The following is a 13,694-nucleotide window of genomic DNA, read 5'->3' on the forward strand; positions in this document are numbered from 1 at the left end:
CGCATGTATATTGTTGGTTGTAAGGATGGGCGGTATTGTTGCACATGGGTGTGACAACTGTTCTGTCTGCACACTGTTGTACATTTAATGGCCACAGTGATATAAGCCCTTAATATAAACAAACACAATAGACCGACTGAAAAAGAAAAGCTAATAAAAGTTTTATAAAAATATACTAAACATTTATGTGTGCTATTTATGCATCTTTAACATCTGCATTTGCAGATGTGCTAAGGCACTTTCCCTCACATGAATGTGTACATACATGTGTTCACACAAACATATATTTGACGTATTCTGCTGTGTGTCTACATGCACATTTCAATGTATGCAAATCTCAGCAGTTTAACGATAATATATGTGATAATGGTGTGGCTCTAATTAATTTATAACTTTGCACTGAGGAGGCTGCTCCAGTGGCTAATATGATTCTATTACAGCAATTAGCCCACAATGACACAGGGTAGGTCACTCACACACAGACACAAACCTTACAGTATGCAAATTTAACCCGTCCTAGTGTTTCACCCAGGCCTGCGTACAGTTTGCCCTGTTTATACCACGTTTCTTACACTCATTTTTTTGTTGTTTTTTTTTTACTGGCACACTTATTGCTACAAATCTATGCCAGCAGGTATTCTGCAGAACAGCAGCAGAAGCCTAACCTACAAATGTCCTATAATAATCACCAAAGGAAAAATGATCCATTTTAATTCCTTGAGTTTACAAACTATTTGCATTGCATATTATGTGGTAGATGAGTGTGAATTGGTTTAGAAGAGCACTTACTGTCCTCTGCTGTGCTGAAGGTTTCCCAAGCGCCGGCTGTTTTCCCGTGAATGTGAGAAACCACCACCCTGAACTGGTATTTTGTGTATGGTGATAAACCAGTGACATAGTAGGAAAATGTGTCTGTGGCATTGTCCACAAGCCTAGAAGAAGACAGAAAATTACTTAATTAATTAAAGTAAATTCGTAACTCCAATATCTTCTTTAAAGAATACATAAATAGGTTAGTATACTGTTATATTATATAATATATACTGTTAGTATATATTTTTGACTTAAATAATAGCCATCAAATGTACCAAGTAGAATGCTCTTTTTTTCAAATTTAATGAAAATACCTAGTTATGTTATTCAGTTCAATATAATTCAATTATATTTACATAACCCAATATCACAATAAAGTTGTCTCAATGGTCTTCTCAGAATGAAGTGTGTTATAAAAACATTTTTAAAAAATGATAGAGTGGATAGGCATTAGAATAATGGAAGCATTTCTTTGAAGTCTCAGCTTTTGTAATAGTTTAGGTGCAGGCATGTCCAAAGTCCAGCAAAATGCGGCCTGCGTTCAAATTCCCACCGGCCCACAGGCTCCTGTCATAAAATTGATTGTGATTAGCTAAATTAAGTTGTAAGCCGTTGTAAAACAACCTGTGGCTACTCGACCTTGTGAGCCGTAAAGGGAAAAACGAGAAGAACAGATTTCTTTGTTTCTGTGATCAAAAACACAGTGGTTTGTAAATCTGGTAACTATTTGTGTTATTTTCCTGTTTATTTGATTTACATTTAGAAGTTGACAGTAAGCATGACATTTGGAATAATCTTTATATAAACCTGGATTTAAAGTTGACAAAGTTAGTTTCCAGACAGATTTTTTCTTTATTTTATCGGTGGTCGTCAAATCAGAAATTCTAAGTATAAATGTATTCAGATATATTTGTGTTTTATGTTAAGAAAGGAAAAGGATCCCATTGCAGTAACATTTTTTTAAACAGTTCACTTGGATTTAATTTTAATATACGGGTTCATAGAATGGTTGGCCCCAACACATTTTCACCTCACTAAATCTGGTCCTCTTTGCAAAAAGTTAACGTGGTTTAGGGGGTTTCTGTTGACTAGTGTGAGCAAAGTTCCTCTTTCAACAATAAGATCTGGGCCCGAAAGACTCCCTCCTATTAAATCTGGCTCTTTTTCAAACAGATGGTTCTGTTTCTTTGAGTCTTTTAGAATTTAAAGATGGTTTCCCAACGAGTAGCCACAAAAAAAAAAAAAAAAACTTTTACAACTTCACGAAAATAAGAGTTGAACCTTTAGAGCACTGGTGCTGCATTTGAAGTGCAGCTTGTTGTCAAGGTAAAAAAACAAGTACTATTATCTATTTATTTATTACTATTAATTCAGTTACAGTGGTAAAATTTCATAGTAGGATAAGTAATTAAAAATTATACTGTTTAACACAGAACCTAGTATAGACTAAAAGTTCTTGGTATCGCTTTTTTTTGCGTCTTTCTAATATTTTAAAAACACTTTATGTGCCAATTTTTTTGATTTGAGGAAGGGCAGTCCCGCAATGCCAGTATGTAAGGTATGAAAAAGTGAAAAAAAACAACCAAAAAAAGGAAAACAAGTGAGATTCTATTCTAAGTGTAATAAACAAAAATATTATGTTTACATCACATAGCACAAGCTAAAACATACAAACCAAAATACATTTCATTTAATGTTATGATAAAAAACTGCCATCACATAAAAAACTTGCAACAGTTTTGCAAAATCGTACCTGAAAAAAGTAGTACAAAATGAAAGAATATCGCCATAAATAAGAGACCGTTGACCATTTAGCATCAGATGGATAGAGAGGATGAACGAATGAATAAATCACAGAACAATGAGATTTCCAAAGCACAAAAGGAGGAGGGCATGGCTGTCTGATATATAATACATGTAGCTAGTCATTTATTTATTACCACAGAATGAGAGCCTCCTCTTCTTGGATTAAATTGCAATTTGTTGTCAGGAAGCATGTAATGAATACATATTAGATGCACACCCTCTTTCTTTTATTCTATAGTAATTTTTCTACACCACCCCTATACCCAACATTCCATCTTTGATTTTTTTTTGTCTTCTTGACTTTTCACCCTGTCTCTAAGATCCTGTCGATGTTTTTGAGATGTTCTGTCATAATGATGTAACATATGCAGGTGTGCTGCAAAATGCACCTGCTTGCTTGCATGTGTATTTGTGAAGGTGTATATTCAAATTTTAAAGAAAACTGTATTTGGGATGAGTTTGAGTGTTTAGTGTGCCATTGGGGTATATTTTATAGATTTTTAAGACATTTTAACGACTTTTGTTTATTATGCGGTATACTCGTTTTTATGAGCCATTCCACACCAATCCCGGTTTCTTAAATGTACAGAAAATGCTGAACCACAAGAAGCATGTGTATACTTCAACTATTCTTTAGTATATTGCACCTCTAAGCGTCGTCTTACCTTATTGCCGACCTGTGTGGGGATGTTCTCATCTGCAAACTGTAGTAAAGTGGACCTGGAGCGTTGGAATTGGCGGGCGCGGACCAGGAAACATTCAGGCTGGTACTAGTTGAATTAACCACAGCTGGAGGTGACAGCCCATCTGGCGCTAATAAGACATTTGTGGTGACGAGAGGGTAAGAAGACAGATGATTTAGAAGAAGGGTAAAAAAAATGACAAAAAAAAACAGAACAATCTTTGTGCCAGGAAAAAAATTAAAGGTGAAAGAAATCAACCACAAAGAAACAACCACCTAACAATAAAACAAACCTAATGTTAACCGCATAACATAAGAGCAAGCCGCCCGATGTTTTAAGTGACCCTATAATCAAACAACGCTCTCCTTTCAACACAAATGCCTGATTACTGAAGAATCTTACAGATAACACAAAAACAGAAATCAGAAACAAACGTTGATTTGAAGACATGTTTGATACTGCAATGGCATCAAGATAGCATATACATTTCAAATTCACCAAAGAGCCTTTTAAATAATCTAGGTATAATACGGAGTTTAAACTCTTAAAGACCCACTCTGATGAAAATTGTGTTTTTGGTGTCTTTAACATGTTAATGTGGAATTTCTCTAATGATAAAGGACCCATATAAAGAAAATTAATCCTAAAATTGCGTTTGAGTATTATTTTATTCAAATCATTATGAAGTAGGAGTAGACGCAAAAATGCTGTTTGAAAAATATTGTATTTGTGACACGCTCCCGTCTCTGCTCCATTCTGATGCACTAAATCCATGTAGGTCTTTGTTTTTCATGTTCAAGCTGGCATCCGGCTCAGAACTGTACGGCTGAAGGGGTGTAAGCGAGCGGGAAGGAGTATGGGAGATGGATCATGGGAAGAGGATGTTCTTACTCTGCGCCGTCCAGTCCCATCCACAACTAAGAGGCAAATTTCTAATGAAATCTGGCCACTCTGCAGAAACTATGCCCTAGAAAACAACACAGGTTTTTTGATTTTGGCTAAAAACTGCATAAATCCCCCTGCATAAATAAAACCCTGCGACAGACTGGCGACCAGTCCAGGGCATCCCTTGCCTACGCCCAAGTGGCTGGGATAGGCTCCAGCAACCCCGTGACCCCGAAAGGGAAAAACGGTCAAGAAGATGAATGAATGACTGCATAAATCCTGAATAAAAGACCACTGGGAACGCTTTCTAAAATAGATCAAAAGATTAAGATTGTAGTGTGACCTTTTTTAATTTGACATGTAAATCACATTTATTTTTCCATCCTACTGTCAATTCTATCTATTAAGAAAGTTTTAATTTAATTTACTCCAATCGTCTTTTGATCTATTCTAAAAATGTACTTAGTGATCTTTGAATCATGAATATACTGATTCTAGGCAAACAAAAAAAAACCTGTGGTACGTTGGTGGGTTAGGGTTAGTTTTTCAGGACAAAGTTTGTCCTTGTTTGAGTTGTGGGTAGGACTGTTGGCGCAGATGCTGATATCCCATCATCCCTTTGTTTACACTCTCTCTCCCCCAAGCTTACAGCCCCTCACAACACTGAGCTAACATTAGTGGTGCAACAAAAATGGCGAGCAATATCGGAGCTATCCAGCCGTAAAGTTTTGAGCCAGATGCCAGTTAGGACGAGGAAAACGAGGACGTTAATGGATCTACTTGTCTGCAAGTGGATGCATCAGAATTGGAGAGGGGCAGGAAAACTTTGCCCCACCCATTTCAGTTTGGATGTCACAACTGAAAGCTTTTTCAAGTGGCATTTTTTCATCTGCTCTCAATTCATTCTGATCTGAATAAAAAAATACTCAGAGATGCAGTTTAATCTTATTATAATTTTATACGTCCTCCATTGTTAGAAAATGGTACAAAAGCATGTAAAAAACAAAAAAACAAACAAAAAAAAAACAGCAAAAACATGATTTTCATTGGAGTGGATGTTTAAGTGAATAAAAGCCGTTTAGCCTTGCTACTGTGTGCGCCTCATCCAAAAAAAAATCAATTGTGAATTAACAAATTGTAATCCTTCCAGTCTATCAGCCTTTCCTACACACTCGCACACAGAGACAGGTGTGCACACACAAAATACATAAATTGCAAAGACACACACTGTTGGTGAGCCTGTGTCTCTCTCATGCTGTGTTAGCAGGTACAATATCAGAGGTGTCACTAATCGTTTTAAACTATGCACTTTTATGTTCACTTCTCTCTCTCTGCTCTCCTCCTCCTCTGCTCCTCTGTCTCTTGCTCCACTATCTTCTCTCTGTTCTTTCCTAGAACAAGGACGCATCAAGACAGTTTGCCTTAAAGAAGTCTAAAGAGATGCCAGAGGCACAGAGGTAGAAAGAGAGATGGAAAGAGAGGAAACGTCTGGTATTTAAAATTTATACTTTCTTATGCCTTTGTTTTGAACTTGAACAGCAGAACTTTCCCCAAGTCTGTGTTTTGTTGCTCTTAGACTGAGATATGCATGTGGAGAGGAGTATATTTTGAACATTTTCTCTAACATAAGGACCAAATGATCAATAAACCAAAGCATTCTGCTTTAACCATCACACACACACGTTATGTACACCAGATTGATGTGTTCATCTATACATTGTTGTAAATACACAATTTAGGAAAATCCTTTAGAAAATTATGTTGTTATGGTCTGCATTTAAAAATAATAAGTAGATTCATCCATATTAAAGTCTGTGGGTTTTCTGCAGTTACTTTAAGCAGGACTCCAAAGACAGTGAAGGTTTTTCTATTTAAGGTAGTTGTGTTGTCACTCAGTTAAAGAGTCACCTATAATTCTACTTGCATTTGATTTTATGACCACATATTTGCATCAGTCAATCAATGCGCAGGTTTCAGAATAAAAGAGAAAACTGTAATAAATCTATGTTGAAACCTGATGTAATCTGAGTTTTAAAGATAAAATTTCCTTCAATTACCCAACATGTTCTTTAGCAACACTCTTTTCCTATGATATCTCTGATTGAAAAAAAATACATAGTATCTCCATTAACATACATTTATCATTAAAGGTGTTTGGCAAATTACAGACCATACTGACTTTTTAAAAATATTAAAAAAATCCAACATTTAGATAAGGAATTGTGCTATTAAAAAATGCAACTCTTTTGAAGACTTATCATTGATATATGAAAGCGCTTCCTGAATGCAAATTGTTTAAAAGTACTGTCTTTACTAATGGAAAAACTTTATTTATTTGAAGTTCATTGTATTGCTATAAACTAATCAAGAAATGTATTGAGATTTAGTAAAAACAAATCCAAATTAATGGTAGTCCAAAGGAACCAGGATGATACACTGACCAAAAATATAAATGCAACACTTTTGTTATTGCTCCCATTTTTTATGGTATGAACTCAAAGATGTGAAACATTTTCCACATACACAAAATAACCAGTTCTCTGAAATATTGTTCACAAATCTGTCTAAATCTGTGATAGTGAGCACTTCTCCTTTGCCAAGACAATCCATCCCACCTCCCAGGTGTGGCATATCAAGATTATGAGTAGACAGCATGATTATTGCACAGGTGTGCCTTAGACTGGCCACAAGAAAAGGCCACTCTGAAATATTCAGTTGTATCACACAGCACAATGCCACAGATGTCGCAAGTTTTGAGGGAGCGTGCAATTGGCATGCTGATAGCAGGAATGTCCACCAGAGCTGTTGCTAGGGAATTGAATGTCCATTTCTCCACCATAAGCCGTCTCAGAGAATTTGGCAGCACATCCAACCGGCCTCACAACCGCAGACCACGTGTAACCACACCAGCCCAAGACCTCCACATCCAGCATGTCCACCTCCAAGATCGCCTGAGACCAGCCACTCGGACAGCTGCTGAAACAATGGGTTTGCATAACCACAGAATTTCTGCACAAACTGTCAGAAACCGTCTCAGGGAAGCTCATACGCATGCTCGTCGTCCTCATCGAGGTCTCGACCTTGCTCCAGTTCGTCATCGTAACCGACTTGAGTGGGCAAATTTTCACATGCAATGGCGTCTGGCATGTTGGAGAGGTGTTCTCTTCACGGATGAATCCCGGTTTACACTGTTCAGGGCAGATGGCAGACAGCGTGTGTGGCGTCGTGTGGGTGAGTGGTTTTCTGATGTCAATGTTGTGGATCGAGTAGCCCATGGTGGTGGTGGGGTTATGGTATGGGCAGGCATATGTTATGGGCGAAGAACACAGGTGCATTTCATTGATGGCATTTTGAATGCACAGAGATATCGTGACGAGATCCTGGGGCCCATTGTTGTGCCGTACATCCAACAACATCACCTCATGTTGCAGCACGATAATGCACGGCCCCATGTTGCAAAGATCTGTACACAATTCTTGGAAGCTGAAAACATCCCAGTTCTTGCATGGCCAGCATACTCACCGGAGATGTCACCCATTGAGCATGTTTGGGATGCTCTGGATTGGCGTATACAACAGCGTGTTCCAGTTCCTGCCAATATCCAGCAACTTCGCACAGCCATTGAAGAAGAGTGGACCAACATTCCACAGGCCACAATAGACAACATGATAAACTGTATGCGAAGGAGATGTGTCCCACTTCATGAGGCAAATGGTGGTCACACCAGATACTGTCTGGTTGTCTGAGTCCCCTGACCCCCTGAATAAAACAAAATGAAGATTTCAGAGTGGCCTATTCTTGTGGCCAGTCTAAGGCACACCTGTGCAATAATCATGCTGTCTAATCAGCATCTTGATATGCCACACCTGGGAGGTGGGATGGATTGTCTTGGCAAAGGAGAAGTGCTCACTATCACAGATTTAGACAGATTTGTGAACAATATTTCAGAGAACTGGTTATTTTGTGTATGTGGAAAATGTTTCACATCTTTGAGTTCATACCATAAAAAATGGGAGCAACAACAAAAGTGTTGCGTTTATATTTTTGGTCAGTGTATTTACGATTGGCAACAAATTCAAATTTAACTTTTTTTTTTTTTTAAGTCAAACACAGAACTTGACATGAAAAACACTGAGCAGAAGATCTTCAGAATCCTAAAAATGGAACTGTAATACTCCTGAAGAAGGTTCAGAACAACATCAAACGTTCACTCAATGTATCCAGGCTTCATGGCAAAAACTGAAATTTGATGTAAACCCTTCAGAGTTAAACTGTACTTCACCTTCAGCCATTGCTTTTGCCCCAAGGGTGTATGTACCTGCTGGGAGTGTGATAAAAGTCAGCGGCAGGCTCTCAACACAACCCTGAGTGTTACACCCTCTGACGTAGAAGCTGTAGTTTGTGTAAGGCTGCAGGTCAGTCACAGACATCCAGATTCCTGCTGCTGAACCTCCATCCGTCATACTTTCACCATCTGAAAGACAAATATATACTGAAACAGTCACATATTCCTAACCACAACTAAGAAATGTGGCATTTCCTAGTTTTTATCATAATATGTGGCTCTTATTTGTTGTAAAAGCTGTTTACATCAAACATGGCGGGTCAAGGTGGTTCATTTTACTGTCCAGCAACAGCAAACACTGAAGAAATTTAGCTTTTCTGATCTGTATGGCATGTTTGACAGAAAACAAAACAATACAAAGAAAACTGCAGTTTTAAATTTTTTAAATGAAATTTCCTTGTTTGATTGGATTTTGTCAAGCACACTGAGATCCAGCCTCCATATGGAAAGAGCTATACGTATAAAAGTTTATCTGTTTCGATTACTGACTAACTTGATGAGAAAGTCATACAAACATTGAATATTTGTGTACTTGTGAAAAAAAATAAAAAGCAGACCAAAATAAACTTAAGCAAGAACGATTAAATGGTAAATGGCGTATGCTTAAATAGCACTTGACTACCTTCTTAGAAGGCCCAATGCGCTTTTTGTGGGGTTGCAACGAGTGAACCTCCATACAAAAGGTTATACAAGCATAGTCAAAGGAAAGGAGATCAGAAAATAACTCTATGTAAGTCCATCCAGTAAATCTTGATGGACACTCACATCCACCACAACAAATTGGTTCTGAGAACTGATGAAGGCATCAAAGGAACACTGGGTTTTAGGAAAAGTAAAGGGAAACCTTGGTTCTCTCTTTGTTCCATACTTTCTTATCCTCCCATCAACTCATTTTTACCTGTCAGTTCCTCTGTGAGCCTGGGATCAAAGTGTATGTGTGATGGTGGATGTGACTGAGAAATAGACTAGGTAAATATGCAAAAGTAAAGTGAAAATAAATAAGTCAAAACATGTATTTGTGTATTCCTTCTTCCGCTTTTCTTTTCATTTCATAGTTTCCTCTTGCATTTTTGTTATTTGGACCCATTTTGTTATTGTCATAGCTTCCACTGTATTACATGCAATACCCTCGAATACATTTATGGAAATATGGGCTTCTCATCTCCCTTTTCCTATATTCTATAGTCACATTGCTAGTTGTCTTTGTTCTTTGGCTTTGTTCGATCCATTGTTTTGCTCCACGCTCATCATCTCCACTCTAAAGTCTCAGGCAATATCAAAAAAGCTTGTCTTTTCACCGTCACTCTGGTCTGATTACTTTTCCTCTCACTTTCTTGGTTCATGACTGACTTTCTGTAAAAGTTGACTGTTGCTTGGCCACATGATTGAGTGTGGATTCATGCCTATGTACAAATGAATTCATCTCTATATATTGCATGGCAAATTCCACTGCTATCAAGAAATTGTCAGTTTTATATTAACTGTACTCTCATGAAACCATAAATACTGGCTTATGTTTTTGAAGATGTCTATATGGAAGGATGCGCAATACCCCAGGAGATATCACATGAAACAAGGCAGAGGTATTTGCCTTGTTTCTAAAGACTCAATCTGGTTTTACAAGAAACACTGAAATGGAAAAAAAACACTTTGTAAACTAAAGATACTATATACTTCATTTTTCATTTTTGTAGAAAATGATATAGAATAAAAAAATCAGGATGAGGAAGTATGCTGCTAACTTTTCAGGTGGTTGCATTATAAGGAGCTTAATTTAAAGGCAAGAATAAAATATGGGGACAAAGTCTGTTGTGTTCTATAATGTCTGTAAAAATGTTAACTGCACTTTGTGAAAAGCCAGAGTATAGAACAGTGGTCCCCAAACCCCAGACTGCGGCCCGGTATCTGTCCGTTGGCTACTTGATACTGGGCTGCAGAAAGAAAAAAACTGTAACACCAACTTTGATTTATTACCACTTTGTTTATTTTCTGATACTGACGGAAGTTTTATTTTGGAAAACCACAGGATCACGTGATCTAGCTTAACGCTTCAAAGCTAATGAAAGCCAAACAGTAAAATGGAAGGAAACCACATAAGAGCCTTTGATTTCAACGAAAAATGAAGCCGTTGTTTACAGACAAAACCAGGAGTTTCCCTCCAAATACGTTTGGACTGGTCCATGAAAATATTGTCTGACATTAAACTGATCCGCAGCCTGAAAAAGGTTGGAGACCAGTCGTATAGAAAACACCACCTTGTGTCTCACCTTTGCTTTTGTAGTACAGTGTGTAGTTCAGATTTCCATTTGCTCTTGTAGGGGCTGTCCAGCGGGCTTGGAGGGATCTGGAACTCTGATTGGTCAGTTCCAGCAGAAGAGGGCCTTCTGGAGCTGACTCTAAAGTCCGCATTTCCACCTTATTAGAAAAGTGTTAAAAAGAAGCAAGAAAACTTTGTTTTTCAAGAAAAATGTATCATGAGAAAATAAATTCTTGATTTTTTTTTATCAGAGCAAAAACTGTACTTTAGAAATAATGACAAAGGATGCTTATACAAATAAAGAAATTGTTTCAGACAACTTAAAAAATTTGTCTCAAAAATCTCCAGATCCAGACAGCTTTATTTCTCTGAATTCATGTTCCTCCTTTCTTCCCTTTCTACATCTGTCTTCTCTATAACTTCCCTTCCGGTGCAACCCTTCCATGTAAATGGTTTTCTCTGACCGATTTCTCAATCCAAACTATTTGTCCATAATTCTTTTCTTCACCTTTCTTGTCATCCTTCTCCATTGAACACCTCTTTTCATCCCCCTCTCCTTCTTTTATGTTGTGTCAGCTGTTTCCAGTGTTTGACTAAAGATGAGGTCCGTATTGAAAATATGCCCAAAATATGGCCTGTCACGGTAGATGTCACTGAGCACGTTGTGGCATTTCCTACCAAATGTCACCATCGCCACGACTATCCCCATTATTGAACTGAGAGAATCGATCACCTTTATGGTGGCTAAATGACACACTTCTGCTGGCCGAGACCTGCAGCCACATGAGGGTGCATGCTTTTGTCCATTCAACAAAGATGTGCTTCCTGTATAACAACTTACTGGTTCAGGTTATTATTTTTTGATAGAAAACAGATAAAATGACTTGTTTTTTTTATTGTAGATCTGAACTTTTCATTGCCACCAGAAATTAAATAAAAAGCAAACTATGACAATATGTTTTTTCCAAGGTTTGTCTGCACATTTGAGGGTTAACAAGTGATTGACTGACCATAGGCCCCTTGCCACAGCCCTGAGCTGTGCAGGCCTGCAGTCTGAGTATGTGCCGACTCCATGGAGAGAGTTCCTCCACCACGAAGAACCTCTCAGAGGAACTAGAATTAACTTTTAGGACTCCATCTAGCCAGAGGCCATAACTAGTGATGACACCTGTCAAGAAAAAAAAGACCATGTTATGCACAACATTTAACAGTAAAATAAAGTATGGACACTTTAGCAGACCAGCTTCCAAAGTGCACTCTGTTACTACTAGTGCAATTTTTAAAGGACATTGTGTAATTTTTAGCAAACTGGTCATCTTTCTTTCATTTTTTTTGGCATGCTGCAATGCATTATGGGTCTCTGTATCACAATGCAAATGAAAACTGACTTTGAGGCTTCAAACCTGCCAGTTAGTGTGTCCTACAGATGGAAACAGCATGGAAAAGACAATTGTAACCATAGGCATTACAACAATGAAGGACAGTGTGACAGGATTTAACACATCAACACAAATGAGGCCGCACATACGTGTGCTTACATAGACATGTCCACGTACACAAAGCTATATACACACATTTTACGCACACACGTGGTTAGATGGAAAGCCGAACATGTGCACACACACACAGCTGCATAATAATTACACGATGTTAGATTTATTGAAAAAAAAAATAAAAAAGCACTGTGCCAAATGTGCTTTTCTATAATAAAAATGCATACAGGGGGCTCAAAAGATCAGTGCTAAGAACTAAGAGTCTATTCTGCTTTAATCATGTGTGGGTTTTATTACTGCTCAATGCAGACATACTATCAGAGAAGTGAAGACACAAAAACCTCACAAATGCAAGTTATCGCTGAGGCTCTTAATGTGGCCAATCACTTGCATGTGAGACTGTGTGCAGACACATGTATGTGTTTGTGTGTGAGAATCAGCCCATATCAGTATTGGCTGTAATAAAGACAGGTTGGGAAATGAAGCAGCGAATGCATAACAGGCTTATTTCCCATCTTTGTCTGCGTGTTGCCCCGACCTAATCCCCGAGAGGATTATCCCCACAAATCCCTGCAGAATTGGGGAGAAGGGGGGAGACAGATGGAAAATAACACACGGTCTCACTCCTCTGGAACCCATCACCATCATCATCGTTACTGTTGCCTTTCGTTTATTTAACAAGAAAAAAGAAAAGACAGTGGAGAAAAAAAGAAAGAAAAAAAAGCTGTTCTCCATTTTCAAGAATTAAATGAGATAATGTGGTTATCATGATTAAGTGTCCTCTATTATACATTTATATCATCAGATGAGAGAAGCTTTGTCAATTATTGGAGGGGAACCCACGCACAGAAGACAGAGCAAAATGCATTCATGCAAATTAACCATAAAACACTTGATTTTCATTTTATGAAATATGACAAATTAAATGCATGACAAATCAGGCTAACATATCAAAATAGTTAGAATTTTTTTAAACATTTTAATTATACCTCTTGATGTAGATTATTTGTATCGTTTTTAAGATTAGGAACGCTTAAACTTGCAATACTGTAAGCAAAGAGTTGGTGGAGTATATTTTCCTATGTCCACCTTTTCTGAAATATCAAGAGTTTTCTTTAAAACACAACACACATTTCCTCAGTGGACATAAAAAGATTGTGATTGCACTTAAAAAGTAAGTTTTGATTCTTAACTAGTTCATAATGCAGGCAGCATTATATAATACTGATGAAACAATGTGAAAACAGTACAGATGTAAATAACATTTAACAGAACAGGTTGTGCTCTGCCTGACTGGTTTTAGTCTCTATATTCAATTTTAAATTCAACTTTATTCAGAGCTAAGTAACAACCCCTTAAAATTGTGATTTAAGTCAACTTTTTATATGCACTGCTGGTTTTGTTAGACATGA

General features: G+C 37.6%; 1 protein-coding gene across 1 annotated transcript in view; it reads right to left on the minus strand.

Annotated features, from left to right (window-relative positions):
- ush2a (usherin) overlaps positions 1-13,694 on the minus strand; it is a 190,485-nt gene that overhangs the window by 83,637 nt on the left and 93,154 nt on the right. The window contains exons 45-49 of the mRNA XM_023953554.1: positions 11,800-11,957; positions 10,800-10,947; positions 8,506-8,661; positions 3,285-3,432; positions 790-932 (exon numbers count right to left, since the gene is read on the minus strand). Coding sequence (XP_023809322.1) covers positions 790-932; positions 3,285-3,432; positions 8,506-8,661; positions 10,800-10,947; positions 11,800-11,957 — 753 coding nt within the window. The remainder of the gene's footprint in view (positions 1-789; positions 933-3,284; positions 3,433-8,505; positions 8,662-10,799; positions 10,948-11,799; positions 11,958-13,694) is intronic.

Source organism: Oryzias latipes, chromosome 3 (assembly GCF_002234675.1).
Source record: "Oryzias latipes chromosome 3, ASM223467v1".
NCBI lineage: Eukaryota > Metazoa > Chordata > Actinopteri > Beloniformes > Adrianichthyidae > Oryzias > Oryzias latipes.